Source organism: Rhinolophus sinicus, chromosome 3, assembly GCF_057876585.1.
Source record: "Rhinolophus sinicus isolate RSI-liver-muscle chromosome 3, RSI-T2T, whole genome shotgun sequence".
In the NCBI taxonomy this organism is placed as follows: Eukaryota; Metazoa; Chordata; class Mammalia; order Chiroptera; family Rhinolophidae; genus Rhinolophus; species Rhinolophus sinicus.
This window is the reverse complement of record NC_142503.1, coordinates 48235074-48261905: the sequence shown is the minus strand read 5'-3', so window position 1 is coordinate 48261905 and position 26832 is coordinate 48235074. Positions and strand designations below refer to the sequence as shown.

The window sequence follows — 26832 nt, the reverse complement described above, 5'->3', positions numbered from 1 at the left end:
AAGATTATGAGATGATGTCAACTTTTCAATGTTACTGCATTTTAACAACATAAGTGCAAGATAAAGAAACATAAGTAATGATAAGCTGGATCTATTAAAGATGCATATGAAATCTGGAATCTTTATTTACAAGATGGAATTCCAAGATCATGCACAAAAATCGATGAGCAGCCAGTTGCTTTCAAAGGACATTACCCATTTTAGAGAAATATGGAATAAAATTTTGAGTTTACTAAGTTTTGATTTTTATTACAATTTCTAATAAATTGTTCACTATCCTTTATTACTACTTCTCAAGATTATTCATAAATTATTCAAAAATATAAAAAAGATGATAAACGTTAATTCTCGATTGGCATTGTTAATAAATCAACACATAATTCTTTTATCAACATTAAAAAAGGGATAAAGTGCAACATGCTCCAGAGATCAGTATTTATGGGTAATTGGAACATGGGTAACTAGATTTGCTAGCACACACACTCCTTTAGTTATCAGTCATTAAAAAAAAAAAGTAAATGGGCTACATAATATGCTATTGCAGCTTAAAATGGTAGTATGCGTGTGAATTGACTTTTAGGAAAATTGTCAAACCAAAGAAAAACTATGCAACATACTAGAATGTAATCTGGCTCTAACAGATGCTCAAATGTTTAATCATTTTAGGATTTTTTTTTTTTATTCTAAGATCAATTTTATAAATATTTAAAGTACATATTATAAGTTATGACCTTGAGCAACTTATTTAACTTCCTTGAACCTTTATTTCTTTATATATAAAATAAGGATAATGTCTATCATGCAAGATTTTTGTGAAGAGTGAACACTAAATGTAATAAACCTAAAACTATGTTTGATAGTAAGTCCTTAACAAATGATACTTTTTCTTTACAAAAAGCTGTGATGGAATCTGGTTCTTCAGTTTTTCATTAATTTTAACCATGCTACTGATTTTCCTCCTGGACCTTGTTAATTGTAAGTCCTACAGCTTCCCTTCAATTATCACCAATTAAACTTATTCTATTTATCCATAAATATTTCCTGAACACTTATTATGTGTCAAGGAATTTTACATCTTTACTTGATCTTTAATAATATAACTGTTAAAAATGTATCAATGTCTTTATATACTTATTGTCTGTATTCCTAGGTAGTAAAATGCTAGGAAACAATGACTCTATGGAAGATGTGGTATATATCTCACATTTGTAGCACCCCATGGATCATCATATCACTGGTTTTAATGAGGATGAAGATAAACTGTATACTCATAAACTGTATCACCATAACAACATGTATGTTCTATAACAATATTTTTCAGCTTACTTGACTAAGAAGAGGATCTGAAATTATAGTAAAAGTGAAACAATGGAAGAGCTGGGGAGAAAAACAGGAAACAAAACACACTGACTAACTATCATGAGGATCCTACCAATTCTTAAAAATACCACATTGCTTTATATAGTATGACTTTAACATATTAACAAAATAATTTCTCAATGTAATAGGAAAAAAAGTTAAAAGAGACTCAACAGCTTGGGGGAAAAAATGAAAAGAAAATGTGTACATGCAAAGAGTAGACACTAGAATACTATTCATCTATTATAGATATACACCATTTGCTTTTTACACTAAAGGATTTTTTATTGTTATAGGGAAACCTATGAAACACTCCGACAAGTTTTTATCCCACAAAACCATACAGACATAAATAAAAGTAACAGAATACAATTTCAATTTTATTCAACTGTAAATATATACATATACATGTATATATATATTTCTGCTTAGAACATGTCTGGCTTGGCTCTCTCTCCTTTTGTACAACAGGAAACAGGATAAAAGGATAGCCTACATGTTCTTTTCTTTTTCTGAAATCACTTTCTTATAGCTCAATGCTAGCACTTTCTATGTGATATACCATATTCTTAAGTAGCTATATGCAATGAATTAAGGTATCAATGAGTAACACCTCCCCATCCTCAAAACTGTCCTTGGAGAATTAAGTGGTAAAAATCAACACACAAGGGAGTCTAAGAAATATATGCAAAGTCACCTTACAGATCAGAGCAACAGAGTAAGACCTGGCAGTATGAGAATAATACAATAATAATAATTGATGTTAACAAGAGTCTCTAAATCCAAATGGAGTGTGGGTGGTTAGAAACACAACAAAGAAAAAGAAAGCCAGCAATATTGGCAATGCCTACTTAAATATCCATCTCCATAACATGGATAAGCTAACTTAATGTTACTAACCATTTAGAATCATAATTATTCCCCTTGGAAGAAAATAAGAGACTGAGATGTAGGAAAAGGACATCAAGCCTAGATGTGACACCTGTATATAAAGACAAATCATAGGGCCTGGAAAATTGGTAAGAAGACTATGGGCACCTGGGATGCTGAGGTGGGAAACAGGATTGAAGTCAGAACTATGAATAGGCATAACATAAGCTTCGCCTCTCGATTCCTGTGAGTTAATTAAAACAGGATGGAAGGCATGTCACAAAAGTTCCACTATAGCTTTTCTCCCAGCTTCTGTTTCTCGTCTGCTCCCTCCTCTGCTTTTCCCATCACTGCTGCCAATGAATGCTATGGTAGAGGAGGACGAGAAGAGGGAAAGTAGTAACAGACAACAATAACACATAACACATATAAACAATAGTAATGCAGGGGCAGAGGAAGAATCAGGAGAACAAAAATAGTACAGTAGTCTCCCCTTATCTGTGGTTAACCATGGTCCAAAAATATTAAATGGAAAATTCCAGAAATAAACAATTGATAAGTTTTAAATTGTGTGCTGTTCTGAGTTTTGTGATGAACTCTCATGTCATCCCCCTCTGTCTCACCTGGGACATAAATCATCCCTTTATTATTAAATATTGTTGTTAATTTCTTACTGTGTCTAATATATGTTAAACTTCACCATAGGTATGTGTATATAGCACAAAACATAGTGTACACAAGAATAGGGCTCAGTACTATCTTTGGTTTCAGGAACCCACTGGGGTCTTGGAATGCGAGGATAAGGAGGGACTATGCACCAACATACGCAGGAAGAAGAGGGAAATTCTGTAGCTGTCTGGCTATGGGACCCATTCACATGGAAAGGATACACATAAATTGGTCAGGTTAACTACAAGGTTGTTTCCATTCAACTAGATTTTATAATCAGCTGTTGGTATTTTACTCAGGAACTGGAAAAGTTTGTTCTACTACGAGGTGTGATCAACATATATGGTGAATGTTTAAATAAATAAATAAATTATTACAGTAAAAGACACATTGCCATTAATCTCCCTCAAAACACTCCCCCTTGCTTCAAACACACTTATCCCATCAGTCTTGCCACTTCCTAAAGCAGTTCTGGAAGTCCTCTTTCATGAGTGTCTTTAGTTGCGCTATCGTGGCTGCCTCGATATCCTGAATTGATTCAAAATGTTTACCTTTCACATCGTCATTTTGACTTTGGGGAAGAGCCAGAAGTTGCACGGTGCCAGGTCTGGTGAAAAAGGAGATCAGGACATATGATGATGTTTTTATTGAACAGAAATTGCTGTACCAGAAGTGATGTGTGACATGGAGCCTGTCTGTTGTGGTCACAAAACATGGTGAATGCTGCTGCCAAGTGCCATCCAATGTAAAGGCAGGGATCTTCAACACAGGAAGCAGTGCATTGAAACTTAGTAACAGTGTGTGACAAGTTTCAGTTGGTTTTGTGCAGTCAGTTGGGTGTGAGCTATGGTTGAGAGATGTGTTTTAAAATGTGCCATAAATCATCCTCCATCGTGATAAGGCTCCATGTCACACATCGCTTCTGGTATATGGCAATTTCTGTCAAATAAAAACATTATGGTGTGTCCTCATTCACCTCACAAACTGGATCTGACACCGTGTGACTTCTGGCTCTTCTCCAAAGTCAAAATGATTCAGAACATGGAGGCAGCCACAACAGCGCAACTAAAGACACTCACGAAAGAGGACTTCCAGAACTGCTTCAGAAAAGTGGCAAGAATGATGGGTAAGTGTTTGAAGTGAGGGGGATATTTTGAGGGAGATTAATGGCAATGTGTCTTTCACTGTAATAAAATTTTTTATTTAAACATTCACCATATTGTTTTATCATACTTGATAGATACTTGATAGATAGATATTTTAAAAACTTGATAGATACTGGGGTGGCCGGATGGCTCAGTTGGTTAGAGTGCAAGCTCTGAATAACAGGGTTGCCAGTTCAATTCCCACATGGGCTGGTGAGATGCACCTTCCACAACTAGATTGAAGACAATGAACTGCCAGTGGGGCGGCTGGATGGCCCCGTTGGTTAGAGCACGAGCTCTCAATAACAAGGTTGCTGGTTGAATTCCCACATGGGATGGTGGGCTGTGCCCCCTGCAACTAAAGAATGAAAACGGTGACTGGACTTGGAGCTGAGCTGCGTCCTCCACAACTAGATTGAAGGACAACGACTTGGACCTGATGGGCCCTGGAGAAACACACTGTTCCCCAATATCCCCCAATTAAAAAACAAAAACAAACACAAAAAACTTGATAGATCCTTTAAAGTTCATTCATAGACCAGTGCACTTGGGTTGCTTACACTGGATATGAATATACCTGTTAAAATCTAAGTCTAACTGAAAATCATTAATTTGGAAGATATTGACACTGCCAAATGCTGATTACAGACAGGTAAAATGCAATCTTTTTTTTTTGGTACCAACACAAAATATTAAGACACATAGGGGAACAATTCCCTCAATATTCCTTTATTTACTTTACACATGTTTGTATACCATTTTTGTGAATATGCTTGCAAAGATATATTACAATAATTCTATATAATGTCACAAAATATGAATACATGCAAATTTCTTGTAGCTCCTTATATTTCTGAAACTAGTATTTACAACATCAGAAATGACATAGATGCATTCATCACATTTCACATAAATGAATATTTGATATACTTATGCAGATATCAATTTATAAATGCATATAACAGCATTTGGGATATACATACTAATAAAAAGAGACTAAAAAATGCTATGTATTAAGTACACATCCAAAGTTATATGGTTATTAAGGATAAAGCCACCTAGGATTCACACTCAGGGACTGTCTGTTTGCTCACTCTGAACTCAGTATGAATCACCATAGTGGTAGCAACTACAGGATTCTTTAATACCGGGGCCTGACAGGAACACTGATTGATTAGTAGTCAAAACAGAAAAAAAAAGTGCATTCAAAGAGGCAGGTAGTACAGGCTAACTTGGAAAAGGCAGAGAGACTTGCAGAAGAGCTTTTAAATCTTTTAAATTTTTGAACTTCATTTAGGGAACACATTATATGTCACACACATAGTAACAAGTTGAAAAAGAGACCTATCAATTTATGGTATTTTTAATGTGACAAAACTCATTAAATAGTTTACATGTTAACTTGGTAGAAAGGGATCAGCAATCAAAGACAGTCCTTTTTATCCAAATAGCCACTGTTTTAACTAAAACACCGGGGACAAAGGACCTACAGAGATCCAGTAGAAATAGGATTAGATAACAGCGTTAGAGAACAGGGTTTGTTGCTATACCAGGTGGTAAAGGTTACCTTCTTTCAACTTAACAAAACACTAGTTCAGCTATTATAGTTACATGTGTCATTTTATTACTTTGTTTCCTATTATGAGCTCCTTTAAGGCAGAACCCCCAAGACACCCCCGTTTTTGTTTTACGTTTATTATCTTAAAATCACCCACAGTGGTCAGCATAATATCTTGCATATTGTATGCTTGTTGAATTAAATTATTAACTGAAAGATAAGGTATAATACATTAATTAGTTATGTGGATGCCTTCTATGTGCTGAGCACTATTCTAAGAACCAAAGCTAGAAAAAGGTTATTAAGAATGAATGAAAAAATTAAAAATTCTTGCCCCCATGGAACTCACATTCTAGTGGAAGAAAATAATATATGCAGTCTAATACATCCATTTAAACATTTGTCCTGTGTTATTATGTGCTGTGCCCTTGAAAAGAATATCTGCGTGCTGCTTGACAATGAGATTTTCATATATGTTAAATGACTTGTTTTCCTCAGAACACTCCTTCCCCTACCCCAACAGTTAGAAACAGACTATGAAATTACATATACTAGATAGGCCTGTTGTTTCTCGTCAGCCTCCCACTCCCAACAAACCACAAAAGGGGTAGTCTTATATTCCACATTTTTGGGAAAAGCTGATTAGCGTATTGGCTGGCTAACTACCTGTTTCTTTTAAGAATCTGAAGTAAGAAACACTGAGGTGACCCTGAAACTGAGAGGTAGTTAAACCAAGTTGGACAACACTGCAAGATGAGAGTTGAAAGAGAGAGACAGAGAAACTGAGATTTAGAACACAGAGATCAAAGATACCATGAGGCCCCAGACATGGACAGAAAAACACCAAGTCCTCAGTTTCCAAGTTTCCAATATGTGCGAGACCCAACAGAGGATTCAGATCTCTATAATAACTCTCTTATTTGAGCTACCCTGAATGTATTTCTGCCCCCTTCAGTCAAAAACGCCTTGATAAGGTCAACGATAAACAGTAAAGTATCCAACTGGTCAACCATAATAACATCACTATTCTCAATGTGGTTCACTCTGAAATTGTAACCTCCTATCACAATCTCTTTCCAATAGTTTGCTCAGATGCCATCCTACCACCATCCTTTGTCTTCCAAGTGGGGAGAGAACTCTGACACTACTGGGGAATATAAACTAATGAAACCTTTTTGGAGGACAAGTTGATAGTATCACGCTGTAAAATGTACATATTCTCTATTTCAGTAGCCCACTATTGGCAATTTACCCTCCCACCCCCCAAAAAAGAGCTAGACAAGTGCACAAAAATAAAGCTAACTGAAGTTCCATATGGCCTTTTTGTAACAGCAAAAAATGAAAAATTTTGATTGCCCTTCAAAAGAGCAATTCTATGCAGTCATTAAAAAGAATGCCATAAAATAGATATTCACAATATACTGTTAAATTTAAAATGCCATTTACACAATGGTATGTATACTCTCTCTCTCTCACTGTATAATACACACATATATATAAATATATATATTTATATTTTGAAAATCATAACTCATGCTCTCAGGAAGAAAATGAGGGACATGTTTAAAAAAGAAAGCAGGTACCGACTCAGGGGGGAAGAGGGAGGGAAAAAATAAAATAAAAATAAATAAAAAAGAAAGCAAGTACCATATTTCATTGCTTCAGGTACATTTATTTTTTCACATTTTAACATCACTAAAAGTGGGATGCCTCACATACTCGTCAGGAAGGCAGTAGTTGTGACACAATTGTCACTAACTATGCATCAAACATAAAGAAGAGGTGTCAGCAGCTTGGGGGAAAAACTCCTAAGACAAAGATGGGGCATTCTTAAGAAATGTTGCAATCTTGAGAGTGTAATGCTGAGCAAAATAAGTCAGACAGAAAAAGCAGAGAACCATGTGATTTCACTGATATGTGGTATATAAACCAAAAACAACAAAAGAACAAGACAAACAAATGAGAAACAGAAACTCATAGACACAGACAATAGTTTAGTGGTTACCAGAGGGTAAGGGGGGTGGGGGGTGGGAGATGAGGGTAAAGGGGATCAAATATATGGTGATGGAAGGAGAACTGACTCTGGGTGGTGAACACACAATGGGATTTATAGATGATGTAATACAGAATTGTACACCTGAAATCTATGTAATTTTACTAACAATTGTCACCCCAATAAATTTAAAAAAGAAATTTAAAAAAAAAGAAAGAAAAGAAATGTTCCAATCATCAATTCTCTTGATGTAGAAAATGTGTGGAAAAACAGGGACATCAACAAGTATATGGTGGAAATTAACTTAGAAGACTCTGCCTGTAGAGAGATTAACAAATCCTTAACTAATTTATATCACTTATAATTACCTTTTCTTCTATCATAAAAGTGACACATATACACATACACACATATACTCACACCTATATACATTTTGTCTTCATAAAAAAACAACAGTATAAAAAGAAAATTCAAGTGGTCCATAATTTCACCACCTAATTAATTATTAAAGACATTAAAATAGAGTGAAAAAATATCAGCTGTGTTATTCACATGCCGTATTTTGTTATCTGTCCTCTAGTTTTAAGACTGTTGCTATTCACAGATTATTACCTCTGTTTCATAGTTTAGAATCTCTAAGATTCCAAAATCACATTTCTTATGTAAATCCCCAATTTTTAACTGGTTATATCTCAGTTTGGAACAATTAAATTCCCAGGTTAGCTAAAAAAGGACTATTTAACTCAAAATGCATCATCAACATAATAAATACTGTGGAAATATAGAACCTGTAACCTCTGTTAGGGACTAAAATTCATCACGAAGCCCTAACTTCCAATGCGACTGCATTTGGAGATAGCATCTATAAAGAGGTAATTAAGGTTAAATGAGGTCATAAAGGTGAGGCCCTAATCCAACAGGATGGGTGTCCTTATAAGAGGAGGGAGGGAACAGAGCCATCCAGTCTGTGGTACTCATATGTTGTTATGGCAGCCTGAGCTGACTCATAAAGGCTCTTTATAGGATCATCTTTAAAAATTACAGAATGATTTTAGTTTTAACTTGGGACATCCTGGCCAGCTCTAGCATCAAGTTCTAGCATCAAGAGTAAATATTCCCCTTCATTCCTCTACCTGCTGATCAGTAAAACTACAAACAGTCTCAGTTCCAACATCTCTGGGTTTTTGGCTGCTGTGTCTTGGCAGTGGGAGTGGAGGGCAAGGATGAAGGCTTGGGGATTGGTGTTTAGTGGTGATAAAAGGTGAGAGAATGAAGTGAGGTGGAAGAAGGGAGACAAAAGAGGAACTGAAGAACTCTAGTGGGATGAGAATGAACACAGGAATCAGGATATTTGGGCTCAAACTGCAACTATGCTCTTTGCTAGCTGTATGAATGACCTTTGGAAAGTTCTTTACTTTCTCTGTGGTTCATTTTCTTCATGTGAAATATTAGAAATAGAATAGAAATAATAAATTTTACATTGGGGTTAAATAAGACAGCATAGACGCAAGGGCAGGGTAAAAGAATGATGTTCAAAATCATTAGCTGAATTAAAAGTATAGTTGCTGTGATATACTTATCTACAGTTTATATTATTTATTTACACAATTATTCCCTCTTTTAGAAGTATTCAGAAGCAAAGAAAAGGGTATGATCTTCGAAATCATATAAATCTGTTCAAATCCTAACTCTGCCACCTAGAAACTATATGACACTGGGTACATTAGTTTCCCTGAGCTTCAGTTTCAAATTCTTTAACATGAAGCCAACAACATTCACTTTATATGGTTTGTAAGGAGTAAGACAGATCAGGTATATAAAGTGCCTGACCAAAGCTAAGACTTAATATTGTAAAGATGTCATTTTCTTCATAAATTAAGTGCATTCTCAATCCAAATCCCCATAGAATTTTCTATGCAATTTGACAAGCTGTTCTAAAATTCATTTGGAAGAGAAGATACACAAAAATACCCAAATGAAGACGAACATCAGGAGAATTTTGGTACTATATACATAGAAATTGTATAAAGTAAAATAATTAAATCAGTGTGGTATTAGCAAAGTAAGTATAGACAAATAGAACAACAAAAAAGGAGTCCAGAAATAGACCTACATATATAGAGATTTTGCATATCACATAAACATAAGGGTAAGAATAGACTATTCACTAAAGTGTTGGACCAAGTCGCTGTCCTTAAAAAAAAATTAAATTCCTACCTCATTCCATATACAAAAATAAATCCCAGGTGGATTCATGTTCTAAAAGTAAAAAACAAACATACAAACAAAAACTACCAAGTGAGAAAATATAGAACATTTGTAAGAGGGTTGGGGAAGGCTCTAAGTAAGACTCTCACTATAAAATAAAGAGAAAGCGCATGTATTTTATTCTTGTATTGCAGTTTCTTCCCATTAACAGTAATGAAGTGAATCCCAACCTCTAATGTGGTATTGTAATCAACACACAAAAATATTTGTAAAATTAAAAAACAATTTAAATAGTCTTACAAACTTAGAGGAAGATTGTGGCAAAAAATCTTTTTTTAAAAGGCAATTTCTCTCATATTAGTATTAAATACAATGAAACAATTTCCTACTGAGTAAGTGGACTCCTTAATGATCTAGGAGCTAGTAGTTGTGATCTAAGTGCGGGAGGTTACAGCCACACACAACTTAGAAATGTATAAAATACAACAGAAAGTTCAATTTAAAGATTAACATATACTATTCTCCCATTGTGAATTCTTCAACAATTCACAATCATTTGCTCAGGACTAATGACATTTTAACACCTACAGCTTAAAAATATCAGAAATAGGAAGTCGAACTACATGAGGTAATCGGGAGGCAAAGCAAAACTTAATTGCTATGGTATTCAACATTCTAAAGAAATAATTCAGTAATTCCATAAAGAGGAAAAAATGCACTATGTGGGTTTTTTCGTTTTTCTCTTTTGAATGACAACCTTGGGATTATGTTTCCATTAACATGTTGACAAAGTGTTTTCAAAAGCTTTATCTGAAGATTTTATTTATCTCAATGGCTTTCAATTAGCACTTGATTTCACAATGAAAAACAATTTTTTTTTATTAAATTTATTGGGGTGACAATTGTTAGTAAAATTACATAGATTTCAGGTGTACAATTCTGTATTACATCATCTATAAATCCCATTGTGTGTTCATCACCCAGAGTCAGTTCTCCTTCCATCACCATATATTCGATCCCCCTTACCCTCATCTCCCACCCCCCACCCCCCTTAAACAATTTGTAACCTATTTACAACAGATTCTGCATCTATAAGTGTCAATCTTGGAATGGAAGAGAGGTACTTCTCAGAGACACTTCCTATTATTCCTTTTTTTTCCTGAAGATCCCAGTGAGATCGCCTCTATCCCTATCAGACTTATTTCTGGCCACTGTGCCTTTTCCACCAAAGTCAAAATTTCACTCCTATCTCCTCGTCTCTGCAGTAAGTATTTTTTTTTTCTGTTTTAATAACGAATTTTACTGTTGGCAATTATTAAGAAATTGACAAGACTGTAAAAGCAACAAACGAGAGGAAAGACCTTAAGCTAAGCTACAAAGTTAAAGACCTAGAAGTCATCCTTATAATGTATGCAAAAAGACCAGACAAGATCTGTTAGATCTTCTATTGGTCTTTCCACTAATTCTGGTCTTAAAACAAAGCTAGCCTATTACCTAATCCCTTAGTATTCAACAAGACTACTACACTTTGGTCATTCTTAGAGAAAAAAGCTTATAACTTTTCTATCTTTCATAGAGAGGTAGGTCGGTAGAGATGGTTAACCTGGGTCTTAGGAAGACACACATTTACAACTAAGGGAAAACTCCAGGCTATCATGTCACACTCTATTTTACTTTAAAAATTTCAAACGTGATTGAGTCTCTGACATCTTCAAAATTACTTCCACAAAAATAAAACTGGAACTTAACAACGCGAAGCGCTTGCTCTGATGAGAAGGAACTGAAAATTCTTCCTTCAAAAGAGGGAAACGTCGTGAAGTCTAATTTCTAATGAGCGAGATGAAAGCTTTTCAAAATTTGCAGAGGTAGTTTGCGGAAAGAAACCCCCTTGTCACTAGAGAGGTCGCAACCCTCCGGCCCGGCGTTGAGACGAAAGCACCCAGTACTCCCCGCCCAGACAAGCAGCGGCAAGATGCTCCCGGGCTTTCGGGAAGCCGCCATGGAAGGCAGGCCCGGCATCCTCAGCGGAGAGCTACCTCAGGTCCGTCCGCGCAAGCCGGGCGGTTCGTCACAAACACTCTAGGCAGAGAGAGAAGCGCGGCCGAGGGAACCGGTCACGCAACTGTCAAGCGAAGCCCACCCATCGCTTGATTGTCCCCAAGGCGACAAGCCTTCCCGGCGCGAAACACTCACCAGTTGCTTCAGGATCGCGACTACAACTCCCAGGAGACCACGCGGAGCCGCGTCCTTCCCAGAATGCAGGACAGCAGCGTCCCCAACACTACTCCTGTCTCCGCTCCTCCTACTTCTCTACCCTGCGTCACCCGGGAGGGCCGAAGGTAGGGCGCGGGAGGGACCCCAAGCCTTCGGCGTGCTGCGTCAGACGTTGGCGGGGGGGGACGGGGCGGGGACCTGGGGGAGAATGGGAAGACGTAGAGGAGGGCAGAGGGGAGGGGAGGGTAAATAGTGGGCCAGGCAGGAAGATGGCGGCGGTAGCGGAGGTGTGAGTGGACCCGGGTCTCTGCAGCTGGATTTTCTCTTCCCTTTTTCCTCCCCCTTCCTTTTCTGTTTGAGATTGGCATCAAGGGGGGTGAGTTCGGGTGGCGGCGCCAGTCGCAGCGCAGGAGTCACGGCAACGGCGGCGGCTGACGGAAGGAAGGGCAGGCTTATTTCGCCGCTTGTCTTAATTCCCGGGTCCGCTCGGTGTCAGGCGCGGCGGCGGCGGCGGCGAGTGGGGTGGACTTCGTCCCTTTTCCAGCACCCCCCGGTGCCGGAGCGCGCACTCTTCCCTTTGCTATCCTCCGACGTTTCACTCCGGGGACTGGACGCCTCCTCCGGCGCAGCTCAGGGAGCGGGGGCCGGTCTCCTGCTCGTCTGTCGCGCCCCCATGTCGGATAACCAGAGCTGGAACTCGTCGGGCTCGGAGGAGGATCCGGAGACGGAGTCTGGGCCGCCTGTGGAGCGCTGCGGGGTCCTTAGCAAGGTGAGCAACCCGCGGGGCCAAAGGCCCCCTGCCCAGACTCACCTGCCGCGAGGCGAACCGCTGAGGGCATGGGGTGGGGCTGGGCGGGAGGCACGGACTGTCCCGGGCGGGGGCTGCGGAATGTGCCGGGGTGCGTTGCTGAGTTCTGCCGCAGGAGTGCCGGGGCCACGGGTTGGAATAGGGAAAGGGGGTAAAGTGAACTGACCTCTTTGCCTGCCCTCGGGGGGTCGGCATCCGCTGAGGACCGGGGAAACGTGTTCCAACCCCAGATCCAGTTTGGGAGCGCGATGCGCACCATGACTTGGAACTGAGGGCGGCAGCTGTCCCGGGCATAAGAATCCAGGTTGGGCAACAGCGGTATTCGAAAAACTGGGTATGGGAACGATGTAAATCGATCCTCTCAAACGAGGTTAGTCCGGGTATGCCGAGCAGAATAGGGTTGGGGGATTCTGGGGACGCGGCTGTTTAGACAGCAGCCGGAGCAAGGAGACTTGGTGCTGAAATCTGAGGGGGTGAACTATGCCAGCCAGGTTAGATGTAGGGAGAGATCTCAATGAGATCTTTTGTACTTTTCCCCTCACCCTTTACCCCCGTTCAGAAAAGAGCTATTGAATTGGCATGTGATAGGTACAAAATTGTATTCATAGTAACTTGGAGCATGTCAGAATGGAGACTAACCTGTAGTTCAGAAAGAAGAACAATATTTAATAATAAAATATTCTCGCAGTCAGAGGGCCAGAGTAAGGAAATGACGTTACCTTTCCTGTATTTTATAAAACCCCTTTTTCAAAATGTTAGTAAAGCAGTCATTTGTAGGACTCTTAGGCTAATTAGTTAAAATGGATGAGGCCCTTTTCAAGAGGGAAGATGGGTGATCTTTTGCTGGTACATGGGGGTTTGGCGGTTTTGTTTGTGTTTGTTTTTTTTTCTTTATAGTGTTGCTATGAGAAGATGCATATTGCCTTTTTTTTTTTCCCCACTTCTTTCTCCCTTGCTGTTAAACTTTTAGAAATGGATGGAGCTAGCAATTAACCTGGAGAAGGGGGAGCTGGGGCCAGCCTCTCAACAAGCTGGTCATGAGATACTAGGTCATGTGCAGCTCCTGGCTATTAAGAAATCACCCTGCTTCCAGTATACATACTTGGCTTAAGCATTTGGACATCTTGGAATTGTTTCATGTTAGGTTTTTATATTGTCTTCAAAAGGCTGATGAGAACGGGCCTAAGAAGGGCATGAGTATGTCAGAACTAAGGCTTATAAGTGTTAACCCTTATTTACATAGTAGAAAAATTACAGTGTGTTAATACTGTGATCATTATTGGAATTTCACTGAAAGGTTTTCAGTGAACGGAAGCTCTCTAGGCTTTCTTTAAATGTATCTTGTAATTTAGGAATCTGTATTGAACACATTGTGTTATATACATTTTCACGTGGAATTGTTATGAAATGGGTTCTTTATTTTTCAGTGGTTCTGGTAGTTTCATCACTTTTCTCATTAGATGAGAAGCAGACTTTCAGATTTAGTATTGTGGTAGTGTTATTTTACAAAACAGGCTGTGCTTTTGATCTGTTGACACTTTTTGGGGATTGTTGTAACTGGCGGAAAGAGTCACTAGTGCTCTGAGTATTCACCTTATGCAGAGCAGTGTAGTTGGTATACTCTACGGAAATGTGGAATAAATGGGAGAATATCTCTTTGATATTTAAATGCATAGAAATGTAGTATTTGACCACTTCTGTGGTAGTTAAGTAACTTCAGTTTTGTTGCATGCTTAGATCAACAGGAATATAGGTTTTGGTATTATTCTTATTATTTCCCTGAAATAAAACAATTTATGGTTATATGTAATGTTTTCTGGAAACTTTTTAATCAAGAGTATTTTATATTTAATACATGTTTTAAAATTTAAAGTAATACATATTTTGAGCCCTTTGTATTCATTTGGTAACTTAAGCACAAGTTAGAACCCAGCATCTTTTTTTTCCTTCTGTTGAGTAATCTAGGTAAGTCCCACTACCAATTTGATTTGTTTCTTAAACCAGTCCAAAGTTGTTTATTTTTTCCTATATGGTAATCTAAAATACATGAAAATACTTATGAAACATCTTTTCTATGGAATTTATTCTTAAGCACATAGGGTCCAGGAACACTGGATAGACAATAATTCTAGTTTACTCTAACAAATATCAGGATTAAACATGGTTGCGAAAAGCTTCATGCCTTAGTAGGACTTGAGAGCAACTAAAGCCTGAGTAAAATAAATCGCATCCAGCTTCTTCTGAATTCTCATCCTTTGAGGTTTGCCATATCTTTTATTTCTCCACACACCTAACTGTTGGCTAAAATTCTGTCCATCTTTAGGGTCCAACTCAAGTACTGTTCTTCCCATGAAGCCTTTTCTTATTTCACCAACCATTCCAGATCTCCTTCCCTGAATTCCCATAGCATTTTATTTGTAACTTCTCATTCTTATTTTAAAAGGTAGGTGTTTTTGGTTTTTTTTTCCCCTTTTAAAAATGTAGCTTGCTGAACGTTGGGAGCAGAAATCTTGGGTTCTCTTGCAGTGTCTAGCATATTGCCTTGTCTCTCTTTGTTAAGTGGGAAGAATGAAGGAACTTACAAGGATAGAGAAAGGCAAAAATCTGCCTTCTAAGTCTGATACTAGTTTAACATTTACTGAGTAATGTGTGCTGAAACTTACATAATTTATTGGGTCCTGTGTAAGAAAATAATATAAAATTGTGGATGCAGATTGCTGGGGCCTCTTCTGTCACTTTGGAAGGAGTCTGTCTATTCTAGTAAGCTGCTCAGCTGAAGGTTAAGCTTCATTAGCTAGGTGGAACTCTGCCTCCAACTTAGAAAGTACTATGTGCCTGGCAGTGTTCTAAGTCTGTTCTTACTTAATCTTAACAAGTCTGAGGTAGAGTTTAACAGAGAAACAGGGTAAGTAACTTGACTATAGTCCCACAGTTACTAGCCTTCTGAGGGGCAATAATTGAAAGTGAGGTAGGAATGAGGTATGCCAGTGTAAACAATTTATAGGCAATGGGGAGTTGTTCATGTAAGTTTTGGAGCTGAAGTTTCAGTGAGATTAATATGTAAGATAAGTAAGCAAACATGCTTACTAAATAAATAAGATAATGTAAATTATGAAATAAAAAGCAGAAGATACTAGAGGTGAGATTATCGACCCTTCTCAGAAATCCAGGAACCTGATAATTTGATTGGATTAATTGAAAATAGGGAGGGGAGATAAATGTAAAGGTTTAATATGAAGGAAAGAGGAATAGGAGCTGGTGATGGGCTATAAAGATTGAGAAGGAACCATCAGTTATTGAGTATCTCCTATGAATATAGTAGGCATCTTCATGATTTTATTCAGCCATTCAAATGACCGGCAAAGGAACTGAAGCTCACAAAAGTTAAATAGCCTGTCAAAACTCCTCACACAACTAGTAAAGCAGTTGAGTCTCTGATTTTGTATTCCCTACGCTGTTCATACAATACACAAAGCCTTAGCCAGGTTTGTGTCTGAATGACTGCAGAAGTCAAGGAAATAGTCTTCAACTAATAGTCCAGAAGTCTAGGAAATGGGAACTTAGGGAGGAAGTGCACCTGACAGAAGAAGGTAAATTCAATTTTGTTTGTAAGCATCATTATTTCAAGTTGGAGTCTAAGTGGTGGTAAGTTGCAGGGAGTTAGAAATAAGGAAATGGTGATTATGGAGTCCGTCAGAAAGAATGAGTTAAATTGCCAGCAGGATGAGCTCTCAGGGAGGGGGTCGTAAAGATGGGGCTTAGAAGATTTAAGACCTGAACCATCTCAAATATGCTGAATTAGGGAATAGGAAAGTAAAGATTTCTCAGTGGGTAAAGAGCCTGAGCCAGTGCACTATGTGTGTTTTTAACAATCCATTTTGAATTAGTTTTTGGCAGATAGTTTTGGAATTGTCTATACTTACAACCTCTAGAGCATAAAAATATGCAAAATCAAGAATTCCATAGAGGATGGATTTCTGCTGTTGCAAGTTTATTGATTGTGATCTTCAGTGTGCAGCAAGACTTCAGCAACACAGAAACCGTTTATATGAACTAGAAACAGATAATCCAAGTATGTTTTTGAAAACCAGTTTTATATTTGTACTATTACTTTGGGGTTTGAAAAATGGATCTCAGTGAAACTTGGAAAATAACTATTTTAAATACGAAATACTGAGTTCTGTGAGGAAAAAAGGAAGTTGACGTAGAGTTACTAAAGATTAATGATCTAGTATTTTTACTTTGATGTAGTTACGAACATCAGAAATCTTCGTATAGGAATAATTTAACAGCAGAAGTACAGTTTTGGCCATGATAGGCTTCATACTTCTTTTGATTTAGGTTTCATGCATTACTTGTAGGAGAATGAGCGCCTGTAACCAAACTTAACACTTCTATTGAATATGTTAATTATGCCAGGGACCAAAACAATTTAAGTGTCGTGAAGATGGTGAGGAGGGGAGGATGAAAGCACAAAGAACAAAGAATAATTTTTTTAATTAATTTTTTATTGAGGTAACATTAGTTTATAACATAAATTACAGGTGTACAACATTATAATTCAGTACCTGCATACTCTAGTGCATGCTCACCATTAAAAGTATAAATAAATTCTGTCCGTTACCATATATTTGGATCCCCTTGACCCATTTCTCTCTCCCTGCGCCTTCCTTCCCCTCTGGTAACCATCATTCTGAAATCTATATCTATGAGTTTGTTTTTGTTTGGTTTTGTTAGTTCATTTGTTACTTTTTTGTTTTATATTACACATATTAGTGAATCATGATTTTGTCTTTTTCTGTCTGACTTACTTCACTTAGCATAATACACTCAAGATCCATCCATGTGGTTGCAAACAGCAAGATTTCATTTTTCATAGCTGGGTAGTATTCGTGTGTGTGTGTGTGTGTGTGTGTGTGTGTGTGTGTGTGTGTGTATACACCACATCTTTATCTATTCATCCATCAGTGGATACTCAGGTTGTTTCGATATGTTAGCTATGCAAATAATACTGCAATGAACATATGGGTACATATGTCTTTTCAAATTAATGTTAATTATATTCTTCAGATAAATACCCAGAAAAAGAATTGCAGGATCATGTGGTAATTCCATTCTTAATTTTTTCAGGAGCCTCCATACTGTTTTCCATAATGGTTGTACCAATTTACATTCCCACCAGCAGTGTATGAGGGTTCCCTTTCTCCACAAACTTTACAGCACTTGTTATTTCTTGTCTTTTTGATAATAGCCATTCTAACAGGTGTGAGGTAGCATCTCATTGTGGTTTTGATTTGCATTTCCCTTACAATTAATGATGTAGACATCTTTTCATGTGTCTGTTGGTCATCTGTATGTCTTCCTTGGAAAAATGTTCAGATCCTCTGCCCATTTTTTAATCGGGTTGTTTTTGGTATTGAGTTTTAGGAGTTCTTTATATATTTTTGATATTAACCTCTTATTGAAAGTATCATTTGCAAATACCTTTTACCATTTGGTGGGTTGTCTTTTTGTTTTGTTGATTTCCTTTGCTATGCAGAAAGAAAGCAGAATTTTTTAACTGAAATCTACTTCTGTTGTACTCCTCAAATGTTAGAAGAAAATTTTATATTTTATTTATATCTATTTATATTTATTATATGTATTTTATTTGTATATGTAAATTTATATATATATAATACTGCAAGAATTACTGAAAATCATACAATCTAGAAAACATCAACTTTCCCCTTTTAATAGTCATTTTTACTGTTTATAATTACATTTGAACTTTTCACATTTTGCTTTTAAAGTTAGATTCATTGCTATTTCAGAAAATTTGGATTTCTAAAATACTGACTTTTTGTTGTTTGTTTTCTTCTCCCCTTTTTCCCCCAGTGGACAAACTACATTCATGGGTGGCAGGACCGTTGGGTAGTTTTGAAAAATAATACTCTGAGTTACTATAAATCTGAAGATGAGACAGAGTATGGCTGCAGAGGATCCATCTGTCTTAGCAAGGCTGTCATCACGGTAAGTTTTGTTCTAATTCAACAAATAATAAATAAGTAAATACATAAATAAGCATCAACTACACACTGGGAACTGTTCTAAGTGCTTGGCATATATCTGTGAACAAAACAGATAAATATTATTGCCCTTGTGGAGCATACAGTCTAATACTTTTCTTCCATAAAGTTATTTTAGAGTGTTTATTACTGCATACTGTTAATAATGACATGTAATTATCTACTTGGTATAGCAAGCCCTTAAACAAGGCCTTCAGAAAGAAAGATGTTGGAAGGCTTCATATCTATTGAGATTGGGACAGTTACTTGGAAGGTTATTGAAAACATTAAAGCGGGAAAATTAAAAAAAAGCATGTTAACATTTTAAAATTCTGACTTAAAATATGTAAACCTATGTTTACTTGCCAACAACTTTTTGATGTAGAGCGAACACTATTTCTTTGAATATAAAGTTGAGAGAAGTTGTTCTTGTGTAAACTATATCCATAATGCATGATTTGCAATTTCCAGTTTTGATTTCTCTGCAGGGGAATAAAAGCTTAAAGATACTTTTGAAAAACCCTAAATATAGAGTCTTTCTGGCTCTTCATGATTTTTCCTATTATTTTACAGATGTCTCACCTTTATCTAATGTAATACCTTTTGAAAAAGTGACTCACCTTTATTGAGTAATCAACTTAGTTTACGTAGAAACAAATCTCTATTTGCACTTGTATTCCATACACTTACATAATATTTAATTAAATTATGTAAGGAGTACAACACATAAACTGGCATAAACAGGTTTGGAAACAACCAACATATAACGCAACTAGTGAGATCAGAAGTGCCAGAATATACTAAAAATAGTATACTAGTTGAGAGTGGTCAGAATATCATTGCATATTTAATAAAGGGGTAAAAAAGTGTTAGTTAAGGCAGTTAAATGGAGGTCAATTAAGGTAGCTAATGTAGTTAAAAATCTTAACAATGGGGATATTAAAACTTAATCATAGATTTTTACTGATACATTCAAATAGAATTCACATTATGACAGAATTTATATTGCTTATAAAAGTGAAAAGTACTTCGGATCTGTGTTGATATCTATATCTGACTTACATATGTTTATGTTACACATTTAAAAAAAACCTTACATTATTTTACTATAATTTTTCATACATTCTGCCACTTTTGGACATTCATAGTTTGAAAACAAAAGCTTAGTTGAATATTGAGATGGAAAAACTTAATGGAGGAATTGTTTGGAAGTGTTAAGAATGAAAATAACTACTTTCCATTCTTAGGGACAATTTTAAAAAAATATGTTGAACATAAAGGCTCAATATTTATTTTGATTGGTACGTGGTAGATTATAGTGTATTTTGAAATTGTATATAGTTTAGTATTTGGGGTATTTTTGCTTAAGATGGAATGTTACTTATACTAGAGGGTAGAATATTGGGTAGCAATGTACTTTCTTGAAGTGTCTTTCCTACGTTCTTCCCCTCCTTTTGCATATTGACATATGTTTGTTAATTTCAATGCTTGACTCTTTGAAAATAATATGTTAGTGGCTGGTGTGAAAATAGGAAGGAATGAAATGTTATCTTTTTTGTTTACTTAGGGTACTATGCTAGTTTATGTGTAGAGTTAAATATAGTTATTCTGTCTTGAATTATGGTTGATTGTAATAGTGCATGGCTTATTTGAGCAAAAGAAAAAATTTTAATAATCATTCACATTGTGTCTTCTCAGGAAAAAATGTGTTCTTTGTAGAGTTTGTTGTTGTTATACCTGTATTTGTATGCAGAATTTTCACTGTGGTACATGGTCAAAGAAATAGGTAGGAAAGTGAAACAACTTGAATACTCTGAAAGGAGAGATTAGGAAGAGACCTCATGGAAGTGTTCACTAGACTAAGTAGCAGTAGAGAAGGTAAAAAGATCAGTGAGGCAGCAGAATCTGAGTGGTCGTCTTAGATATAGTGGAACAGGTGGTAATGAGAAACACTAGCATTTATATTCCTGAATTCCTTCAGCTTTCAATCTGTTCCTTGCTTACAGATCATTGTTATATATTCCAAGCAAATTACTAAATATAACTGAATTTAGTGAGCTTATCAGAATGAAGTTTACAAATAGAATACTGTGTTTTCCCGAAAATAAGACCTAGCCAGACAATCAGCTCTAATGCATCTTTTGGAGAAAAAATTAATATAAGACCCGGTCTTATTTTGCTATAAGACCGGGTCTAATATATAATATATATAATAAATATAATTAATATAATGTCATATAATACTGGGTCTTATATATGATAGAAGACCAGATCTTATATTAATTTTTGCTCCAAAAGACGCATTAATGCTGATTGTCCAGATAGATCTTATTTTCAGGGAAAAATGGTATGTACTTGAGTTAAATTTTTAAAATGTGATACTGATCTTCTTTGTTAAGTGGGCATCTTTTTCTTTTCTTAAATATGGGCCATTATATATGTCACTTCATCTCCGAAGACAAAGAATAAATATCAATGTTGAATTTGCTCACATGACACTTATGAAATTGATAGTTTTCATATATGCAGAAATCAGGACTTGAAGAGTTGTGATTTTACTATAACCATTCATTAACATATATTAGTGTCTGAGCCCATCTTTTCTGATACAACCTAAATTCATTGTTAGGTCACTCTTATTTTAGTTTAATAATTGAATCATTCTTAATTTATTCAAATAATGTTCTTTGGCTATGCAGTAATAAATTGGGTGAAATACTTTCAAAGAACAAAGTATTCTGCAAGAATTTATTTGTTACCTGGAAATTCTTAATATGAAGAGTTGGAAGTGAGTGAGTGAGAAGAAAAACAGTACTCCTTCACTTTGTGAAAAATGAACCATCTGTATGGAGAATAAATGTTTGTAGAAAGAGAGTTGAATGTCTCAATTATTATAGTTTAATAGTTATTTGCTTAAGACCCAGTCCCTGCTTCAAAACTTGCCATATACCATGTTTCTTTGAAAATAAGACCTAGCCAGACCATCAGTTCTAATGAAGTATTTAAGCTCTTCTTTTTTGGGGGGGAGGTACGGGGAGACATTTAGATAATGTCTTGTTTCACTGCAAACATTGTTGGAACAAAATTTTCTGTATAGTTATTGTCAATGCTCTTTCAAAAGAATACCACTTTTCACTCCTAACAGTAGTGTATGAGTGTTTCTATTTCTCCATACCCTCAAATATTTGAAGACACTGGATTTTGGCAAATGTTAAAGTATTTGTCTAACTGCTAGATAAAAATGGTATCTTATTTTAAATTGCATTTTTTATTCATGAGGTTGAGTAACTTCATATGTTCATAACCCATTTACATTTTTTTCCTCTTCCAATTGCTTGTTCATCTCTTTGCACATTTCTTTCCTTATTGATTTGTAAAACCTCTCTATATCATGATAATCAGCCTATTGTCATATTTATTGCAAATATTTCCCCACGTTGTCATTTCTCTATTTCTTCTTGTGTTATAGTCTTTCTAAGCCTTACAGAAATTTAAAATTTTTATATACCCTTGTTGATCTTTTTCTTTATGCTGTCTGTATTTAGTTGTGTTTATATAGGTGTTTCCTGTCAAAGACTATTACTCTAAATAAATGTAGCTATATTTTCAACTATGATTTACATTTGAATTTTGATTCCTGTGGGAGTTAACTTTAGTGTAAGGAGTGATCTGGGGATTTAGCTTTTTATTTTTTTTTCCAAATGACTAACCGTGTATTCTAATACTATTAATTGAATAACTCACCTTTTCTCTCTTGGTTTGAAATGTCACCTTTATTATATTTTATGTTTATTGAGGTTGTTTCTTGACTCCTCTTCTCTTCAATTGGTTTGTCTATTCCTTCTTTTTGTACCATGTTTAAAATTGTATTGCTAATAGTTCGTCAACCAATTCCTTAAACTGCTAAAGATCCCTTTGTGTAGATTAAAGAAGTAGTTTATTTGCAGTTACTGAGATTAGAAATGTTTTAGAAATTAGGTAGATAGAGATTTTTTTGTTTAATGGAAATAAATAATAATGCCTTTAGAAATGGTATGCATAAATTCTGTATTCCCAAATCTCACCTTAGGTATCTGACTTTGTATACCAAATATTTTGTATAACTTCTTTATTTACCAAATGCGTGGAATTCCTATAATTCTTAACATAGGTTGGTTATAGAGAAATTTATTCACCAATTTCATGTTTTAATATTTTCAGAAGGAAAACAAAGGCAGTAAAAATCTGTATTGTTTTATTTTTTTAAAAAATCAAAGCCAAATAGCTTTAGGTAACTAAGGGTTGGAAGAGAAGTAGTTGGAAGACCCTGGCAAATTTAAAGAAGCCAAAAGAGATGTAAAAGCAAGGGAAGGAAGTGTTCAAAATTGAAGAGAACCATAAAAATAAATAAAAATTTTTTAAAGTGCCAAATTAAGAGTAGTCAGATCTAAAAAGTTTTTGAGTGTGGAATTGTAAAATAAAATGTTATGATATAGAATGATGTTCATCAAATCGGATATCACCAAAGATGAGTATTGCCATGAATAATTTTTATATAAACAACTCCAGATTAATAAGAAATCCAAGAGTTGGCCTTTTATCAAGTATGCAGTTTTGCTGTATTGAACTATATTAGTAAGGAAGGAAGAGAGGAAGGCATATGCCACATGTAAAAGCACTAGATAAGATACAAGTTGATAATTCTCATTTGAGGAGCATTTGCCAGTGAATTTCTAAAGAAATTAGAATCTTACACTAGTAAGATTAATGCCTTGAGAAACTAGTATCTGTTTAGCAGTTCATTTGAAAATACTGTCTTCCATCCTTAGGTAACTTGAATGTAACTCTAATAATGTAACTTGAGTAATTTGAATATAGTAGGAAGTATTTAAAATATTTGCTAAGAAGTTTTGGAAGAAGGAAAATATCAAAAGGATACCTGTTAAAGTGTAGGACCTAGAATGTTGAAATAACTTACTCCAAATTATATCATTACAAAATGTGTTAGTTTGCTAGTGTTACAATTTAACAAAGTACCTCAAACTGGGTGGTTTAAAGAACTGGGTGGTTTAAAGCCAGGAAATTTATTGTCCACAATTCTGGAGCATAGCAGTCCAGATTAAGGTTTTGTCAGGGTTGGTTCCTTCTGTTGCTTTTGGTGATTTGCTCCCAATCTTTGGTGTTCTTTGGCTTATAGATAGATGTATTACTCCAGTCTCTGCGTTCGTGTTCATGTAGCCTTCTCCCTGTGTATGTATCTGTGTTCCAACTTTCCCCTTTTTATAAGGACACCAGTCATATTGGATTAGGGGCCTGTTCTACTCCAGTGTGACCTCCTCATCCTAATTAATTACATCTCCAGTTACCCTATTTCCAAATAAAATCACAGTCTAAGGTACACAGACTTAGGGCTTGAGCATGTAAATTAGGGAGCACACAATTAAACCTGTAACACAAAGCATCAGAGTTAAGACTAGAACCCAAGTCTCCTAATTCCCATCTGGTGTTAATCACATGTCACTGAGCATAGGAAAAATGTGTATAGATGCATTTTATTTTATGTTAAGACTTGTAGGAACAGAACTGTTAAATATTTATAAAGCAACTCTTTAAAATTTGTGATATATTATTAACGTCTTGTGTTAAATCTGTAATAAATATGGTCTGTATTTTAGCGTTCAAATTTCCTTAAAACAAGGAATATACATAATTTTTTAGATTTGCCTGCTTGAAATAGTAAGAGGCTTGTTTTCATAGTTTTTCTGAATGTCTTTTAAGTTTCACATACACCAGTTTTTATTTAGTGTTTTTATTTAGCATTTTAGCTTAATATCCAAAGTGCTTAAAATATTATTCAGGGGTTCTGAAGTCATACCTACTGTGGTTCCCTGAAAATAGAACTGGGTCTTATATTAATTTTTTGCTCCAAAAGATGCATTGGGGCTTATGTTCAGGGGATGTCATCCTGAAAAATCATATTAGGGTTTATTTTCCAGTTAAGTCTTATTTTCGGGGAAACACAGTAAGTTTAGATCTTAGCTCTGCTTCTTATGACCAGAGGTACCTTTGTGAAGATTACTAAATTTTTCTGAGCTTCACCTTCCTTAACTGGTTAAAGGTGGGGTGATACTTAGGCATGGGATGATTATGTGTATTGAATGAAATAACGTAAAAGCACTAGCAGAGTTCTTGGTACACAGTAGGCACTCAAATTTCTTTATTTTGTGAAATGTATGTATTAGAAATAAAGCCTACAATTTTAAGAAAAGAAAGAGGAGGAGAAGCTGGCAAAGCCTTTTATTATAGGACGCAAAGACACAGGTGACTTTTTAGAGCCAGGGTATGTGGCATGTCATATTTGAACAGATTCTCATGCATTTCCTATAAGCGTGTTCCATCTACCAGGTGGTTTATTTCAGAGAGTGTGTGTGTGTGTGTGTGTGTGTGTGTGTGTATGTATAAGCAATTTACTTTTTATGTGCTTACTGCATGTTCCTGACAGATTGTTTTTACCTTGTTCCTCTGTCTGTTGGTGTTTTGTTTTTTTTAATGGCATGTTGTACCTTTTTAAAAATCAGATTTATTGAGGTATAATTTATATCAGTAAAATTCACCTTTTTTAAGTGTACAGTTAATAGTTTTCACAAATGTATATACATTCATGTAATCACTACAACAATCAGGATATAGACAATTTCCATCACCCCAGAAAGTTCTCTTACCCTTTTGTAGTTACCCCTCCCCCAGCCCAACCTCTGGCAACTACTGTTATTGTAGTTTTGCCTTTTCCAGAATGTTATATAAATGGAATCATACAGTATGTAGCACTTTGTGTCTGGATTTTCAGTTAGCATAATGCTTTTGAGTAATTCATGTTGCTTGTATCTCCAACTTGTTCCTTTTTATTACTGAGTACTATTCCACTGTACCATAGTTTATCCATTCGCCACTTAATGGATATGTATTTGTTTCTAATTTTGGGCTACCATAAGTAAGACTGCTATAAACATTCGCATGTAGGGTTTGAGTAAATAGACTTTTTTTCTTTTGAGTAGATACCTAGGAATGGGATTCCTGGGTCATATGGTAAATGTAAGTTTAACTTTGTAAGAAATTGCCAAACTGTTTTCCAAAGTGGCAGTACCATTTTATATTCCCTACCAACAATGTTTGAGAATTCCAGTTGCTCAACATTTTTGTCAGCACTTGCTTTTTTTTCTTTATCTTAACCATTCTAGCATGTATACAGTGATAACTCATTGTTTCAATTTGCATTTTCCTATTAACTTATGATGTTAAACATCTTTTAATCTGCTTGTTATTTGTATCTCTTTGGTGATATGTCCAAATCTTTTGTTTCTGTTTGTCTTCTTAATATTGCGTTATTAACGTTCTTTCTATATTCCAGATACCATAATTTTTATCAAACTTATGTATTTTATCATCAGACATGTGTTTGGCAAATATTTTCTCTCAGCCCAGCAGATTGATTGATTTTTGTCTATAAAAATCATAATCAGAAAATTGTATCTGAATGCATAGTTTACTGGGCTAGTTTAAGGGCTCTTAGGAGCCCTTAAATGCTGTTAATTTCCTAGTGTAATTTACAAAGATACCAACACTATTACTAGTTTTTTTCCTAGGTTATTTGTAGAGGCAACGTTTCTCACAATTTTTTAAAACTTTAGTTTGCGTTTACAGTGGCATACTGTTGTTTAATTAGAGTAACAAAGCCTTAGACTTTAAATTACCTCCTAACAACTCATCATGTGGTGAATTCACCAGGGAAGTTTGCACTGATGTTGAGTTTCTGCATTGGAGTGAGTGCTATGTAGGTTTGACCTCTTCACTAAAGGAAGAAAACCATGGCTGATAGAGAATGAGACATTTCTATTGGTCCCCAGGTTAGAGACTATATGTTATCCAACAAGTATTTCTTTTAAAAATGTACTGTTCCACTAGTGAGGATACATCATTTTTAA

General features: G+C 35.8%; 2 protein-coding genes across 6 annotated transcripts in view; one reads left to right on the top strand and one right to left on the bottom strand.

The window, feature by feature from the left end:
* POLK (DNA polymerase kappa) overlaps positions 1-12128 on the bottom strand; it is a 66357-nt gene extending 54229 nt beyond the window's left edge. For 2 of the 3 annotated variants that reach the window (XM_019728136.3, XM_019728138.3), the window contains exon 1: positions 11996-12113. The gene's annotated coding sequence lies outside the window, so the exon portion shown is untranslated. Of the gene's footprint in view, positions 1-11995 lie in introns of all 3 variants that reach the window. The other variant, XM_019728137.3, reaches the window with a different exon arrangement.
* CERT1 (ceramide transporter 1) overlaps positions 12044-26832 on the top strand; it is a 95849-nt gene continuing 81060 nt past the window's right edge. The window contains exons 1-3 of one of the 3 annotated variants that reach the window (XM_019728139.3): positions 12044-12141; positions 12389-12785; positions 18702-18836. In XM_019728139.3, coding sequence (XP_019583698.3) covers positions 12059-12141; positions 12389-12785; positions 18702-18836 — 615 coding nt within the window. In that variant the 5' untranslated portion in view covers positions 12044-12058. Of the gene's footprint in view, positions 12142-12247; positions 12786-18701; positions 18837-26832 lie in introns of those variants that run through there. The other 2 variants (XM_074328817.2, XM_019728140.3) reach the window with 2 other exon arrangements.